The 18097-nt window shown below is 45.6% G+C and overlaps 1 protein-coding gene across 1 annotated transcript in view; it reads left to right on the top strand.

Annotated features, from left to right (window-relative positions):
- Positions 1-9046, top strand: part of usp8 (ubiquitin specific peptidase 8) — a 38775-nt gene extending 29729 nt beyond the window's left edge. Inside the window, exons 16-19 of the mRNA XM_042317605.1 lie at positions 713-949; positions 3501-3643; positions 3754-3886; positions 7636-9046. Coding sequence (XP_042173539.1) covers positions 713-949; positions 3501-3643; positions 3754-3886; positions 7636-7794 — 672 coding nt within the window. The 3' untranslated portion in view covers positions 7795-9046. The remainder of the gene's footprint in view (positions 1-712; positions 950-3500; positions 3644-3753; positions 3887-7635) is intronic.
- The last annotated feature ends 9051 nt before the right edge of the window (positions 9047-18097 follow it).

Raw genomic sequence — 18097 nt, 5'->3', positions numbered from 1 at the left:
GAGAGGAGAGAGAGGAGAGGAGATGGGGTGAGGAGAGAGAGAGGAGATGGTGTGAGGAGAGAGGAGAGGAGATGGGGTGAGGAGAGAGGAGAGGAGATGGTGTGAGGAGAGGAGAGGAGATGGTGTGAGGAGAGAGGAGAGGAGATGGGGTGAGGAGAGAGGAGAGAGGAGATGGTGTGAGGAGAGAGGAGAGGAGATGGTGTGAGGAGAGAGGAGAGGAGATGGTGTGAGGAGAGAGGAGAGGAGATGGTGTGAGGAGAGAGGAGAGGAGATGGTGTTAGGAGAGAGGAGAGGAGATGGGCTGAGGAGAGAGGAGAGGAGAGAGGAGATGGTGTGGGGAGAGAGGAGAGGAGAGGAGATGGTGTGAGGAGAGAGGAGAGGAGATGGTGTGAGGAGAGGAGATGGTGTCTCTCTGTCCATGTTGTATTGGCCTGTCATCTGTCTGTCTCTGTCCATGTTGTATTGGCCTGTCCTCTGTCTGTCTCTGTCCATGTTTTATTGTCCTGTCCTCTCTCTGTCCATGTTGTATTGGCCTGTCCTCTGTCTGTCTCTGTCCATGTTTTATTGTCCTGTCCTCTCTCTGTCCATGTTTTATTGTCCTGTCCTCTCTCTGTCCATGTTTTATTGTCCTGTCCTCTCTCTGTCCATGTTTTATTGTCCTGTCCTCTCTCTGTCCATGTTTTATTGTCCTGTCCTCTGTCGGTCTCTGAAGGCTGCCAACCGTAAGGGTTACATAGAGGAGGAGAATGACGATCTGGACGACCAGCGGGCTGCTGACCAGGCCTGGACCAAACACAAGCTGCTCAACGAGTCTGTCATCGTAGCGCTGTTCCAGGGTCAGTTTAAGAGCACAGTTCAGTGTCTCACCTGCCACAGGAAGTCCCGCACCTTCGAGACCTTTATGTACCTGACCCTGCCGCTGGCCTCCAGCAACAAGTGTTCCCTGCAGGTAAGACAACGTGTGTATAGACACATACGGCTCTTCCAAATCAATACCCTTTTCTGATATTTTAAGTAGAAATTGGTCAGAAATATAGCATTTTAAAAGCCTGTTATATTAAATGAAGGGCCCATATGGAAAATTCAATAAATATATTTATATTTTTAAATTTAAATTTTTATTAAGTCTTCTTGTTTTTCAATCAATCAACAAAAACACATTCCACATTCACAGATGTGACAGGCTTTTAAAAAAAATAAAAAAGTTAAAATATATAATAATAATAAAAAATACAATTAAAATAAAAGATTTAAAAATAATAATAATATATATTTTTATATGATTAAAAAGGAGCTGTAGTGCCACAGCGTTTAGACATGTCCCTCTGTGCATCTTTCTGACTTGTAGGAAGATTAGAACCCAGTTCATTTCCCCATCAGGGTAAAGCCCTGGTTATTCTGCATCTTTCTGACTTGTAGGAAGATTAGAACCCAGTTCATTTCCCCATCAGGGTAAAGCCCTGGTTATTCTGCATCTTTCTGACTTGTAGGAAGATTAGAACCCAGTTCATTTCCCCATCAGGGTAAAGCCCTGGTTATTCTGCATCTTTCTGACTTGTAGGAAGATTAGAACCCAGTTCATTTCCCCATCAGGGTAAAGCCCTGGTTATTCTGCATCTTTCTGACTTGTAGGAAGATTAGAACCCAGTTCATTTCCCCATCAGGGTAAAGCCCTGGTTATTCTGCATCTTTCTGACTTGTAGGAAGATTCTTTCTGAGAACCCAGTTCATTTCCCCATCAGGTAAAGCCCTGGTTATTCTGCATCTTTCTGACTTGTAGGAAGATTAGAACCCAGTTCATTTCCCCATCAGGGTAAAGCCCTGGTTATTCTGCATCTTTCTGACTTGTAGGAAGATTAGAACCCAGTTCATTTCCCCATCAGGGTAAAGCCCTGGTTATTCTGCATCTTTCTGACTTGTAGGAAGATTAGAACCCAGTTCATTTCCCCATCAGGGTAAAGCCCTGGTTATTCTGCATCTTTCTGACTTGTAGGAAGATTAGAACCCAGTTCATTTCCCCATCAGGGTAAAGCCCTGGTTATTCTGCATCTTTCTGACTTGTAGGAAGATTAGAACCCAGTTCATTTCACCATCAGGGTAAAGCCCTGGTTATTCTGCATCTTTCTGACTTGTAGGAAGATTAGAACCCAGTTCATTTCACCATCAGGGTAAAGCCCTGGTTATTCTGCAGTTTTCACAGTCATTTCTGAACATCCTTTAATGTGATTCGTCTAATACCATGAAATGTCCGTCCCTCATTGTAAGATTTCTGTCTGATTTTTAGGATGAAATTGTTCTTTGCTTAGTGTGTCCAGGTACAACCTCTAAGTTGTGAGTGGCTACCTGGTTGATCCTGCCAGTAGCATATGCTTGTCTCAGAGGTTAAGCCATGCAAGTCTAAGTACACACGGCTGGTACAGTGAAACTGCCAATGGCTCATCAAGCCAATGGGTCATTGAACCCTGTTCATGTTTAGTTGTAACCTAATGTAGCAGGTCGGAAACACCTGAGCAGAGTCCCCACACCTGGTTTTCAGGGGGAAAGGAAACCAGGCTGAAACCAGGCTGTTTCTGGGGGGGGTTAGTTGGTACTTTTACTATAGTCATTCTATTTATTTGAACCTCTTGAGATGGAAAACTGTGTTTTTTTTAGGAAGTTGAACATGTGCTCTTTATGACAATGTTAAAATGAGGTGAAATAAGAAACAAAATGATGAAGTTATACCACACAAGAGGTACTAATTTGGTGGAACCACACACACACACACATACACACCACTCACACACACACACCACTCACAGACACACATGTGTGTAGATGCACGTATACACACACACACACCCCCACATTCGCACACTTTCAACCAACACTGCCTCAATGACCAAAATGTTATGTTTGAAACGTAATACAATGTGTAACCAACCTGTACCCTCTCCTCTGTTAGGCTGGTCTACTGTCTACTGTCTACTGTCCTACTGTGTTCCAGGACTGTCCTGAAACTGTCTAATCTAACCATGTCTTACTGTGTGTTCCAGGACTGTCTAATCTAACCATGTCCTACTGTCCTGAAGCTGTCTAATCTAACCATGTCCTACTGTCCTGAAGCTGTCTAATCTAACCATGTCTTACTGTGTGTTCCAGGACTGTCTAATCTAACCATGTCCTACTGTCCTGAAGCTGTCTAATCTAACCATGTCCTACTGTCCTGAAGCTGTCTAATCTAACCATGTCTTACTGTCCTGAAGCTGTCTAATCTAACCATGTCCTACTGTCCTGAAGCTGTCTAATCTAACCATGTCCTACTGTCCTGAAGCTGTCTAATCTAACCATGTCCTACTGTCCTGAAGCTGTCTAATCTAACCATGTCCTACTGTCCTGAAGCTGTCTAATCTAACCATGTCCTACTGTGTGTTCCAGGACTGTCCTGAAGCTGTTTAATCTAACCATGTCCTACTGTCCTGAAGCTGTCTAATCTAACCATGTCCTACTGTGTGTTCCAGGACTGTCTGAAGTTGTTTTCTAAGGAGGAGAAGATGACCGACCAGAACAAGGTGTTCTGTCGCCACTGTAAAGCTCTCAGAGACTCCGTCAAGAAACTGGAGATCTGGAAGGTCCCGCCCATCATACTGGTTCACCTTAAACGGTACCTACTGATGACACCGTGTGCATTTTGAAATGACACATGAGGACCAAGACACACACACACACACCGATAACAACGTGTATTAACCCCAGTACTGCCGTCTGTTGTAGGTTCTCGTACGAGGGCCGTTGGAAGCAGAAGCTACAGACCACAGTAGACTTCCCTCTGGAGAACCTGGACCTCAGTCAGTATGTCATCGGACCCAGACTCGGCCTCAAGAGATACAACCTGTTTGGAGTGTCTGTAAGTACTGTACAGCACCTGCCTGGAGACACCGCGGGTCAAATACTTTACTGTGCCGTCTTCTGGTCCCGTGTGGCTCGGTTGGTAGAGCATGGGGTCTTTTCAACGACAGGGGGTTCCATTCCCCCGGTGGCCACTCATGGGGCGACAGCGTAGCCTAGTGGTTAGAAACCCCCGAGCTGACAAGGTACAAAATCTGTCGTTCTGCCCCTGAACAGGCAGTTAACCCACTGTTCCTAGGCCGTCATTGAAAATAAGAATTTGTTCTTAACTGACTTGCCTAGTTAAATAAAGGTAAAATAAAATAAATACCAAAATGTATGCCCCTCATCAACTACTGACGCTTTGGATAAAAGCCTTTTGGGTAAATGACATGCGCTATGTATACTAGAGTACGTGAACACCCCTTCAGATTGGTGGATTGTGCCATTTCTCGTTGCTGACGGGTGTATAAAATCGAGTACACAGCCACGCAATCTCCATAGACAAACATTGGCAGTAGACTGGCCATCCTGAAGAGGTCAGTGACTTTCAACGTGGCACCGTCATAGGATGCCACCTTTCCAACAAGTCAGTTCATCAAATCTCTGCCCTAATAGAGCTGTCCCGGTCCAACTGTAAGTGCTGTTATTGTGATGTGGAAACGTCTAGGAGCAACAACGGTTCAGCCGCAAAGTGGTAGGCCACAAGCTCACAGAACGGGACACGTGAGTGCTGAAGCGCGTAAAAATCGTCTGTCCTCGGTTGCAACACTCCACTACCAAGTTCCAAACTGCCTCTGGAAGCAACGTCAGCACAAGAACTGTTCGTCTGGAGCTTCATGAAATGTGTTTCCATGGCCGAGCCGCTGCACACAAGCCTAAGATCACAGTGGGTAATGCCAAGCGTCGGCTGGAGGGGTGTAAAGCTCGCCGCCATTGGACTGTGGAGCAGTGGAAACGCGTTCTCTGGAGTGATGAATCACACTTCACCATCTGGCAGTCCGACGGTCGAATCTGGGTTTGGCGGATGCCAGGAGAACCCTACCTGCCCAAATGCATGGTGCCAACTGTGAAGTTTGGTGTGGAGAAATAATGGTCTGGGGCTGTTTTTCATGGTTGGGGCCCCTTAGTTCCACTTTCTAGACTAGAGACTGTGCTTCCAACTTTGTGGCAACAGTTTGGGGAAGGCCCTTTCCTGTTTCAGCATGACAATGCCCCCTTGCACAAAGTGAGGATCATACAGAAATGGTTGTCAAGATCTGTGTGGAAGTACTTGACTGGCCTGCACAGAGCCCTGACCTCAACCTCATCAAACACCTTTGGGATGAATTGGAACGCCTACTGCGAGACAGGCCTAATCTCCCAACAGTGCACGACCTCACTAATGCTATCGAGGTTGAATGGAAGCAAGTCCCCCGCAGCAATGTTCCAACATCTAGTGGAGAGCCTTCCCGGAAGAGTGGAGGCTGTTATAGCAGCAAAAGGGCGGGCCAACTCCATATTAACGCCCATGATTTTGTAATGAGATGTTTGAAGAGCATACTTTTGATCATGTAGTGTATATTAATGACCCATAATTCATCAGTGCTTGACTTATTCCAATGGAAAAAGTCCCCGAACTCCAAGCTTTGAAAGGATTGGACATGTCCTTCGCCAGGTCTGAAGGAGTTGTCCTTCGCCAGGTCTGAAGGAGTTGTCCTTAGACCAGGTCTGAAGGAGTTGTCCTTCGCCAGGTCTGAAGGAGTTGTCCTTCGCCAGGTCTGAAGGAGTTGTCCTTCGCCAGGTCTGAAGGAGTTGTCCTTCGCCAGGTCTGAAGGAGTTGTCCTTCGCCAGGTCTGAAGGAGTTGTCCTTCGCCAGGTCTGAAGGAGTTGTCCTTCGCCAGGTCTGAAGGAGTTGTCCTTCGCCAGGTCTGAAGGAGTTGTCCTTCGCCAGGTCTGAAGGAGTTGTCCTTCGCCAGGTCTGAAGGAGTTGTCCTTCGCCAGGTCTGAAGGAGTTGTCCTTCGCCAGGTCTGAAGGAGTTGTCCTTCGCCAGGTCTGAAGGAGTTGTCCTTCGCCAGGTCTGAAGGAGTTGTCCTTCGCCAGGTCTGAAGGAGTTGTCCTTCGCCAGGTCTGAAGGAGTTGTCAGATTTATTATCTCAATGTTTTGTGATATCTGTTTTGTATGTATTTGTGTATGTCTGTGTATATACAGTACCAGTCAAAAGTTTGGACACATCTACTCATTCAAGGGTTTTTCTTTATTTTTTACTATTTTCTACATTGTAGAATAATAGTGAAGACATCAACACTATGAAATAACACATATGGAGTCTTGTTGTAACCAAAAAAGTGTTAAACAAATCAAAATATATTTTATATTTGAGATTCTTCAAAGTAGCCACCCTTTGCCTTGATGACAGTTTTGCACACTCTTGACATTCTCTCAACCGGCTTCATAAGGAATGATTTTCCAACAGCCTTGAAGAAGTTCCCACATGCTGAGCAGTTGTTTGCTGCTTTTGCTTCACTCTGCGATCCAACTCATCCCAAACCATCTCAATTGGGTTGAGGTCAGGTGATTGTGGAGGCCACGTCATCTGATGCAGCACAATCACTCTCCTTCTTGGTCAAATAGCCCTTACACAGCCTGGAGGTGTGTTGGATCATTGTCCTGTTGAACATCAAATGATAGTCCCACTAAACGCAAATCAGATGTTGGAGTATCACTGCAGAATGACGTGGTTGACATGCTGGTTAAGTGTGCCTTGAATTCTAAATAAATCACTGTGTCACCAGCAAAGCACCATCACACCATCTCCACCATGCTTCACGGTGGGAACCACACATTTTCACCTATTCTGCGTCTCACAAAGACATGGCGGTTGGAACCAAAAATGTCACATTTCTACCCATTAGACCAAAGGACAGATATCCACAGGTCTAATGTCCATTGCTCGTGTTTCTTGGCCCAAGCAAGTCTCTTATTGGTGTCCTTTTAGTAGTGGTTTCTTTGCGGCAAAGCCATGAAGGCCTGATTCACGCAGTCTCCTCTGAACAGTTGATGTTGAGATGTCTGTTACTTGAACTCTGTGGAGCATTTATTTGGGCTGCAATCTGAGGTTGGTAACTCTAAGGAACTCTGGGTCTTCCTTTCCTGTGGCGGTCCTCATGAGAGCCAGTTTCATCATAGCGCTTGAGGGTTTTTGCGACTGCACTTGAAGAAACTGTCAAAGTTCTTGAAATTTGCTGTATCGACTGACATTCACATCTTGATGGAATGATGGACTGTTGTTTCTCTTTGCTTATTTGAGCTGTTCTTGCCATAATATGGACTTGGTCTTTTATCAATTAGAGCTACCTTCAGTATACCACCCCTAACTTGTCACAACACAACTGTTTGGCTCAAACGCATTAAGAAGGAAAGAAATTCAACAAATTAACTTTTAACAAGGCACACCTGTTATTTGAAATGTATTCCAGGTGACTACCTCATGAAGCTGGTTGAGAGAATGCTAAGACTGTGCAAAGCTGTTATCAAGGCAAAGGGTGGCTACTTTGAAGAAAATCAAATAGAAAATATATTTTGGTTTGTTTAACACTTTTTTTTGGGTTACTACATGATTCTATGTGTTATTTCATAGTTTTGATGTCTTCACTATTATTCTACAATGTAGCACATAGTAAACATAAATAAAAACCCTAGACTCAGGAGGTGTGTCCAAACTTGACTGTGTGTGTGTGTGTGTGTAAACAGGACGTTAACCCTGTGTCCTTCCCTTCTGTAACAGAACCATTATGGCGGTCTGGATGGGGGTCACTACACAGCCTACTGTAAGAACGCCATGAAACAGCGCTGGTACAAGTTTGACGACCACGAGGTTTCCGAAATCTCCACCTCCACCGTCAAGTCCTCCGCAGCGTACATCTTCTTCTTCTCCTCTCTGTGAGGGCAGAGCTGCAACACTGCCAGGAGCTATGAGGCTACATAAAGGCTACATAAAGGCTACATAAAGGCTAGCTAACATGCAAGCTGCTTTGACTCAGCTTCCTCTGCTGGTGGGAGAAAGGAACTGAACTGGCAATGTTTTTGTTAACTGAACTGAACTGCCAGGGGCCATACTTGTGAACTTTTGCTTAGAGCATGGTATAAACCATTAGTCTAAAATGGCTGCTATCTGTTTCTCTCAGGCCAACCTGGCCAAATTAGCCACAACGCTAATTAGCCACCACGCTGAGGAAGGCCAGCTAAGTAGATGATTATATCCGAATAAACAAATCAACCTATCAGATAACTTAGAGCCACCATCCAATCACATTTGTTCATGAGGTAAATTTGCTTCCAACTGATTGGTTTAATTTGTTACCCATGGTCTGAGTGGAGTTTCCCCAATATATGTTTTTGCATGATGCTTCCTTGACTAGGCAAGTGGCATCATAAAAAAATGATGGTTTTCGCATATATGATGAAGTTCTGTGTTGTTTCTTATCCATTTAACACAACTCCATGTACTTTTCAATTACAAACGTAGGAGGATTATATTATAACATGTTTGTTATACATTGTCAAAGTGATTTATTTTTAAGGAGGAAAATCATGGTCTAAGCAGAAGTTCACAAGTATGGCCATGCAAGGTTTGTAGGTTTTTTGGATACTGAACTGGCTAGGTTTGGTGGTTTTGGATAACTGAACTGGCTAGGTTTGGTGGTTTTGGTAGACTGAACTAACAGGTTGATATGTGGAAAGACAGGGACACACTGTAGCGTGTGGTGGAAGGGTGGGTTAGTGACTGGGTGTGTGCAGGAAAGGGAGAGACGCAGGCACTCCGATGCTTCAACTCATAGAGGACTCAACAGCTGTTAAAACACCGTCTATTCATATTAAACCAGAGAGCAGGGAGAGGGTTCCCTGTTAAAACACCGTCTATTCATATTAAACCAGAGAGCAGGGAAAGGGTTCCCTGTTAACACACAACGTCTATTCATACTAAACCAGAGAGCAGGGAGAGGGTTCCCTGTTAACACACAACGTCTATTCATACTAAACCAGAGAGCAGGGAGAGGGTTCCCTGTTAAAACACCGTCTATTCATATTAAACCAGAGAGCAGGGAAAGGGTTCCCTGTTAAAACACAGTCTATTCATATTAAACCAGAGAGCAGGGAAAGGGTTCCCTGTTAAAACACTGTCTATTCATATTAAACCAGAGAGCAGGGAAAGGGTTCCCTGTTAAAACACAACGTCTATTCATACTAAACCAGAGAGCAGGGAAAGGGTTCCCTGTTAACACACAACGTCTATTCATACTAAACCAGAGAGCAGGGAGAGGGTTCCCTGTTAAAACAACGTCTATTCATACTAAACCAGAGAGCAGGGAGAGGGTTCCCTGTTCTAATCACCTCAGCTTAAACCTCTGTTATTAACACAGCAACGTTGTCATTCTGCTAGTTCTGGGTTTCAGTTGAGTCTGTGTGGAGTGGACAGACTTTTGTTGGTATACACAGACCTTATACACAGACCTTATACACAGACCTTATTTAAGCTTCCATGTACTGTGAATCTTCTAGTGAAGAGTATAGGGATGTTTAGTTAGGAAGACTGACGTCAGGGACGTTTAGTGTGACGTACACGGCCTTCGGAAAGTTTTCAGACCCCTTGACTTTTTCCACATTTTATTACGTTAAGGCAAATGTATTCAATTGTTTTTTCTCCTCATTAATCTACACACAATACCCCATAATGACAAAGCAAAAACAGGTTTTTATAAATGTTTGCTAATTTATTCAAAATAAACAAGTATTTACATAAGTATTCAGACCCTTTACTCAGTAATTAGTTGAAGCACCTTTGGCAGAGATTACAGCCTCGAGTCTTCTTGGGTATAACGCTACAAGCTTGGCACACCTGTATTTGGGGAGTTTCTCCCATTCTTCTCCTCTCAGGTTCTGTCAGGTTGGATGGGGAGCGTTGCTGCACAGTTATTATCAGGTCTCTCCAGAGATGTTCAATCAGATTCAAGTCCAGGCTCTGGCTGGGCCACTCAAGGACATTTAGAGACTTGTCCGAAAGCCACTACTGCGTTGTCTTCGCTGTGTACTTAGGGTCGTTGTCCTGTAGGAAGGTGAACCTTTGCCCCCAGTCTGAGGTCCTGAGTGCTCTGGAACAGGTTTTCATTAAGGATCTCTCTGTACTTTGCCACGTTCATGTTTGCATTGATCCTGACTAGTCTCCCAGTCCTGCCGCTGAAAAACATCCCCACAGCATGATGCTGCCACCACCAGGATTGTGCCAGGTTTCGTCCAGACGTGACGCTTGGCATTCAGGCCAAAGACTTCAATCGTGGTTTCATCAAACCAGATAATCTTGTTTCTCATGGTCTTTAGAGTCTTTAGGTGTCTGTTGGCAAACTCCAAGAGGACTGTCGTGTCTTTTACTGAGGAGTGGCTTCCGTCTGGCCACCCTACCATAAAGGCCTGATTGGTGGTGTGCTACAGAGATGGTTGTCCTTCTGGAAGGTTCTCCAATCTCCACAGAGGATCTCTAGAGCTCTGTCAGAGTGACCATCGGGTTCTTGGTCACCTAAATAAAGTAGTTCTGTTTTTTTTATTTGTAATAAATTTGCCAAAATTTCTAAAAACCTGTTTTTGCTTTGTTCTAATAGCGCATTTGTTAAAGGAATTAGATTCCTATGTTTATTAACCAATTCAAATTAAACACTCAAATTTGAAAGATACTTATTTGCATAAAATGGACAGAGGCCAGTCTCAAAATCAATCAATAGCGTTTATTCTCGAGAGTACTGATCATGGTACAATTTACAACAGGTTATAAACTAAAAAATGACGTCATAGGTTTTAAACTGTCCCTCCTCCACTCCGATACAATGGCAGTATAGTTCACAAGCCTTCCCACATCGTCCACCACCTGTTAGATAATCTACTACCAGCCCAAGGTCTCTCCTCTCCTTGTGTAGATAAGCATTCTAGCCAGTCTGACGATAACTTCATTCGTTTCTACCAAGGAACAGACAGTCTTTGTTCTAATTCTTGAATATATTATACATTATATTCATTATATTCGGTATATTATAATAAGATTCATACATCCATACAGTAACATAATAGTATTCTGTTTAGTCATAGTTCTGATTGTAATGTATACATAATTTAGTCACTATTGATAAAAATCCCTTAACAGTATTGTGTGTAGATTGCTGTTTTAATTTCAATCCATTTTAGAATAAGGCTGTACTGTGACAATGTGGAATAAGGAAAGGGGTCTGAGTACTTTCCGAATGCACTGTATATGGACGTTTAGTTAGGTAGAGTGACTTATCTGTACATACAGTAATATTAACAGCTTTCTACTGATGTTACACATGAAACACTAAACACATTGTACATGAACATGATGCCGAGAGGGATTCTCCTCTTCTATTTAAACTCACCAATGATCCTTTTATTTTCTCCTTTTTGAGAGAAGCAGCTGGCATGATTGATGACTTAACAAATTGATAAAGGAGTATTCTAAACTACATATTTAGTGTGTATCCCAAAATAGCACCCTATCCCCTATTAAAGAGCACACCTTTTGACAGGGCCCTGGGTTTAAAAATTTTTTTTAAAGAAGTGCGCTTTTCTAGGGAATAGGGAATCATTTGAGACTCGGGCCTTCTCCTGGTGAGGTGTTGAGGTGTTTTTGGTGTGCCCTAAGAGGAGAGGTTTCGTTAAAAACACTTCCCTTCACAGTGTACTACTTTTTGGCCCCCGGTCTTGTTGTTTAGGGAGTCCGGTCTTCAGATGAACTCTCTGCGTTGTTTAGGGAGTTCTTGCTTGTTTTATGCTGGACACATTCTATGAAAACCAACAGCACAATGCACTTGCGGTGTTTGTATAAAACACATTCATTTATTCAAATCGACCAACTTGACTTTTTGATTTGTAGCAAATGGCACCCTATTCCCTATATAGTGCCCTACTTTTGACCAGGGCCCATAGGGTAGTGCACTATTAAGGGAATGGGGTGCACAAGTAGCCTTTTGTGACCGATTGAAAATGGTTGAGCCTGATACTGAGACATAAATCATTAGGCCTAATCAATAATGTCATCTATCAGTGTAATTTTACTACCCTGGAAAATAACCTCTTCAGCGTACACTAGTCTACTGCACTCCCTTGCTATTAAAAAACTGTGTTCATCTAAAATACATGACTACCTTCAATACCAACGTTAAGGAGATCTATAATCTATAAATGACTACCTTCAATACCAACGTTAAGGAGATCTATAATCTATAAATGACTACCTTCAATACCAACGTTAAGGAGATCTATAATCTATAAATGACTACCTTCAATACCAATGTTAAGGAGATCTATAAATGACTTTACCTTCAATACCAATGTTTAGGAGATCTATAATCAATACATGTATAGGTTAAGCCGTATCAGTTAAATAAAGGTAAAAAATGAAAAAGATACATAATCTGGTTGTCTTGACAACGGCAGCTGATTATTTGTGATATGTTGATCTTCTGTTGTCCTTTTTTCAACTTGGTCCTGGAATAACCACTAATTTACAAGTGGGGATGTATGAACGCCGATGTTTCTGGCATTTTAAAAACATCTCGAGCTGAGTTAGACTGTTTTTCTCAATGTGTTGGGCTCTCTGGGGGTCTAGGTTTACGCACAACGTTCAGTATGTGGAGGGAGGGAAGGGGGCTGGCTGGGGGTCTAGGTTTAAGCACAACATTCAGTATGTGGAGGGAGGGAAGGGGGCTGGCTGGGGGTCTAGGTTTAAGCACAACATTCAGTATGTGGAGGGAGGGAAGGGGGCTGGCTGGGGGTCTAGGTTAAAGCACAACGTTCAGTATGTGGAGGGAGGGAAGGGGGGGGTCTGGCTGGGGGGAGGGAAGGGGGCTGGCTGGGTTTTTAAGCACAACATTCAGTATGTGGAGGGAGGGAAGGGGGCTGGCTGGGGGTTAAAGCTAGGTTTGGAGGGAGGGAACTGGCTGGGGGTCTAACAACGTTCAGTATGTGGAGGGAGGGAAGGGGGCTGGCTGGGGGTCTAGGTTTAAAACAACATTCAGTATGTGGAGGGAGGGAAGGGGGCTGGCTGGGGGTCTAGGTTTAAGCACAACGTTCAGTATGTGGAGGGAGGGAGGCTGGCTGGGGGTCTAGGTTTAAGCACAACGTTCAGTATGTGGAGGGAGGGAAGGGGGCTGGCTGGGGGTCTTCAGGTTAAAGCACAACATTCAGTATGTGGAGGGAGGGAGGGGGCTGGCTGGGGGTCTAGGTTTAAGCACAACATTCAGTATGTGGAGGGAGGGAAGGGGGGGGCTGGCTGGGGGTCTAGGTTTAAGCACAACGTTCAGTATGTGGAGGGAGGGAAGGGGGCTGGCTGGGGGTCTAGGTTTAAGCACAACATTCAGTATGTGGAGGGAGGGAAGGGGGCTGGCTGGGGGTCTAGGTTTAAGCACAACGTTCAGTATGTGGAGGGAGGGAAGGGGGCTGGCTGGGGGTCTAGGTTTAAGCACAACATTCAGTATGTGGAGGGAGGGAGGGAGGGAAGGGGCTGGCTGGGGGTCTAGGTTTAAACACAACATTCAGTATGTGGAGGGAGGGAAGGGGGCTGGCTGGGGGTCTAGGTTTAAGCACAACGTTCAGTATGTGGAGGGAGGGAAGGGGGCTGGCTGGGGGTCTAGGTTTAAGCACAACGTTCAGTATGTGGAGGGAGGGAAGGGGGCTGGCTGGGGGTCTAGGTTTAAACACAACATTCAGTATGTGGAGGGAGGGAAGGGGGCTGGCTGGGGGTCTAGGTTTAAGCACAACATTCAGTATGTGGAGGGAGGGAAGGGGGCTGGCTGGGGGTCTAGGTTTTTAAGCACAACATTCAGTATGTGGGAGGGAGGGAAGGGGGGGTCTGGTTTAAGCACAACGTTCAGTATGTGGAGGGAGGGAACTGGCTTCAGGGGGTCTAGGGGGTTAAGCACACAACATTCAGTATGTGGAGGGAGGGAAGGGGGCTGGCTGGGGGTCTAGGTTTAAACACAACATTCAGTATGTGGGAGGGAGGGAAGGGGGGCTGGGGGTCTGGCTGGGGGAGGGAGGGAAGGGGGCTGGCTGGGGGAGGTAGAGAAGGGAGAGGGTGACATAACAGTCCCAAGATTATTTTGCTACATCATAACGTGGTGGCAGGGTAGCCTAGTGGTTAGAATGTTGGACTAGTAACCGAAAGGTTGCAAGATCAAATCTGTCGTTCTGCCCCTGAACAAGGCAGCTAGCCCACTGTTCCCCGGTAGGCCGTCATTGAAAATAAGAATTTGTTCTTGACTGACTTGCCTAGTTAAATAAAGGTAAAATAAATAACAGTCCCAAGATTGTTACAACATCACAACAGTCCCAAGATTATGTTACAACATCACAACAGTCCCAAGATTATGTTACAACATCACAACAGTCCCAAGATTATGTTACAACATCACAACAGTCCCAAGATTATGTTACAACATCACAACAGTCCCAAGATTATGTTACAACATCACAACAGTCCCAAGATTATGTTACAACATCACAACAGTCCCAAGATTATGTTACAACATCACAACAGTCCCAAGATTATGTTACAAAATCACAACAGTCCCAAGATTATGTTACAACATCACGTGAACATTGGAGCCAAATGATTTCTAAGGTTAAAACCCAAATGGCACCCTATTCCCTACATAGTGCACTACTTTTGACCAGGGCACTTGTTACAACATCACGTGAACATTGGAGCCAAATGATTTCTAAGGTTAAAACCCAAATGGCACCCTATTCCCTACATAGTGCACTACTTTTGACCAGGGCCTTGGCACCCTATTCCCTACATAGTGCACTACTTTTGACCAGGGCCTTGGCACCCTATTCCCTACATAGTGCACTACTTTTGACCAGGGCCTTGGCACCCTATTCCCTACATAGTGCACTACTTTTGACCAGGGCCTTGGCACCCTATTCCCTACATAGTGCACTACTTTTGACCAGGGCCTTGGCACCCTATTCCCTGCATAGTGCACTACTTTTGACCAGGACCTTGGCACCCTATTCCCTGCATAGTGCACTACTTTTGACCAGGGCCTTGGCACCCTATTCCCTACATAGTGCACTACTTATGACCAGAGCCCTATGGCACCCTATTCCCTACATAGTGCACTTCTTTTGAACGGAACCCTTTGGGTGTCTATTGGAACCCTAGGGTGCCATTTGGGATGCATTCTAAAGATAGATCACTCAAGGTAGGTAGACGTTTCTTCTTACCACAGATCTAGGATCAGGTAACTTTATCCCAAATCCTAACTGTTTCCATAAAAGAAACGTAGATAGATCTGAACCTAGGGCAGCGGTTAGGAGCAACATCAACGTCCTCACAGATTGTCTGGAGAAAGCACAAATCACACTTCAGGGCCTGTCTTGTAGTAGGAGTACTGATCCTGGATCAGGTCACCCCTCTCCATGTAATCGTATTCATTATTATCCAAAAGGCAAAACTGATCTCAGATCAGCCCTCTGAGACAGTTAATGAATTTCTGGCCCAGTAGCCCTCTAGGGGGAGATTAATAGACATCTTAAAAAGAACAAAAATAGAAATCACTTAAAACGTCTCTCTGAAAAGCATTTCCTGACATGAAATCATTATAATGTATTTCTTATTTTCTTGTGTTGTATGTTGATTGATTTTCTCATTTTCCTTCATTGCTATGAAGTTTCTAATAACACTTGTATTAACCTCAAACATTTAAAAAATACAGCTATTTATTCAAATCTTCCAAATAATGCAGACAACCTGGTGCTGCATGTCATTATACCTCTCTGCCACTAGATGGCATTAGATCTATTATATTGGTGCCGTCTGGATCCCAGTAATATACGTTTGCCATTAAGCAGACACTTTTATCCTAAGTGACTAACAGTCATGCGTGCATACACATTTTTAAGTATGGTTCATCCGGGGATTTGAACCCACTGTCCTGGCCGTTGCAAGCACCATGCTCTTATCAACTGAACTACAGAGGATCACGGTACTATCTTCCTAGTAGTAGTTTACCTGGGTGTATTTTGGGTTGGGAAACGCTCTGTGACTGTTGCATGTAGAAATAGAATGAATAGATCTGGCACGATTCCCTATCCTGTCTGAAAGACGATCACTTCTGTTCTATGTGATACATTTCTATCAGGACGTTCTGTGTACCTTACATCGTCTGAACAGTTCCATTTGGTGTCTCTGGGTATCCATGGTAACCTGCTTTCATTCACATTTCATTCATGTTGCCTTGAGTTCATTCATGTTTTATTGAAGAATTACAAAAAAACACCCAGAACCCAATTTGTCTCTGTGTCCAGTACACTCCAGAGGGGTTTTCTGATAGTTCACCCAGCTCCTTCTGTAGGTTGGTCTGTCGTCAAGTTCTGGACCCACCCCGAGCCCTTCACCCCGATCCCTTCACCCCAAGCCCACCTAATTGGGTGGGAGGAAGCTTCACTAAGCTCGTTGGACAGTAAAATGGAGCCATCACCTATCCAATTCCCTCAGATCTGCAAACATGAACAGGGTGTGGGCTAGACTAGGGGCTGGTTTGGCTCTTTGTGGGCTAGACTAGGGGCTGGTTTGGCTCTTTGTGGGCTAGACTAGGGGCTGGTTTGGCACATTGTGGGCTAGACTAGGGGCTGGTTTGGCACTTTGTGGGCTAGACTAGGGGCTAGACTAGGGGCTGGTTTGGCTCTTTGTGGGCTAGACTAGGGGCTGGTTTGGCTCTTTGTGGGCTAGACTAGGGGCTGGTTTGGCTCTTTGTGGGCTAGACTAGGGGCTGGTTTGGCTCTTTGTGGGCAGACTAGGGGCTGGTTTGGCTCTTTGTGGGCTAGACTAGGGGCTGGTTTGGCTCTTTGTGGGCTAGACTAGGGGCTGGTTTGGCTCTTTGTGGGCTAGACTAGGGGCTGGTTTGGCTCTTTGTGGGCTAGACTAGGGGCTGGTTTGGCACTTTGTGGGCTAGACTAGGGGCTGGTTTGGCTCTTTGTGGGCTAGACTAGGGGCTGGTTTGGCTCTTTGTGGGCTAGACTAGGGGCTGGTTTGGCTCTTTGTGGGCTAGACTAGGGGCTGGTTTGGCTCTTTGTGGGCTAGACTAGGGGCTGACTGGTTTGGCTCTTTGTGGGCTAGACTAGGGGCTGGTTTGGCTCTTTGTGGGCTAGACTAGGGGCTGGTTTGGCTCTTTGTGGGCTAGACTAGGGGCTGGTTTGGCTCTTTGTGGGCTAGACTAGGGGCTGGTTTGGCTCTTTGTGGGCTAGGGGCTAGGGGCTGGTTTGGCTCTTTGTGCTAGACTAGCTAGACTAGGGGCTGGTTTGGCTCTTTGTGGGCTAGACTAGGGGCTGGTTTGGCTCTTTGTGGGCTAGACTAGGGGCTGGTTTGGCTCTTTGTGGGCTAGACTAGGGGCTGGTTTGGCTCTTTGTGGGCTAGACTAGGGGCTGGTTTGGCACTTTGTGGGCTAGACTAGGGGCTGGTTTGGCTCTTTGTGGGCTAGACTAGGGGCTGGTTTGGCTCTTTGTGGGCTAGACTAGGGGCTGGTTTGGCTCTTTGTGGGCTAGACTAGGGGCTGGTTTGGCTCTTTGTGGGCTAGACTAGGGGCTGGTTTGGCACTTTGTGGGCTAGACTAGGGGCTGGTTTGGCACTTTGTGGGCTAGACTAGGGGCTGGTTTGGCACTTTGTGGGCTAGACTAGGGGCTGGTTTGGCACTTTGTGGGCTAGACTAGGGGCTGGTTTGGCACTTTGTGGGCTGGACTAGGGGCTGGTTTGGCACTTTGTGGGCTAGACTAGGGGCTGGTTTGGCACTTTGTGGGCTAGACTAGGGGCTGGTTTGGCACTTTGTGGGCTAGACTAGGGGCTGGTTTGGCTCTTTGTGGGCTAGACTAGGGGCTGGTTTGGCTCTTTGTGGGCTGACTAGGGGCTGAGTTTGGGGCACTTTGTGGGCTAGACTAGGGGCTGGTTTGGCTCTTTGTGGGCTAGACTAGGGGCTGGTTTGGCTCTTTGTGGGCTAGACTTGGTTTGGCTCTTTGTGGGCTAGACTAGGGGCTGGTTTGGCTCTTTGTGGGCTAGACTAGGGGCTGGTTTGGCACTTTGTGGACTAGCTGGACTAGGGGCTGGTTTGGCACTTTGTGGGCTAGACTAGGGGCTGGTTTGGCACTTTGTGGGCTAGACTAGGGGCTGGTTTGGCTCTTTTGTG

The sequence above is a fragment of the Oncorhynchus tshawytscha genome, unplaced genomic scaffold (assembly GCF_018296145.1).
Source record: "Oncorhynchus tshawytscha isolate Ot180627B unplaced genomic scaffold, Otsh_v2.0 Un_contig_3062_pilon_pilon, whole genome shotgun sequence".
NCBI classification, from domain to species: domain Eukaryota; kingdom Metazoa; phylum Chordata; class Actinopteri; order Salmoniformes; family Salmonidae; genus Oncorhynchus; species Oncorhynchus tshawytscha.
The sequence above is the reverse complement of the archived record's forward strand: the minus strand, read 5'-3'. Positions and strand labels throughout refer to the sequence as shown.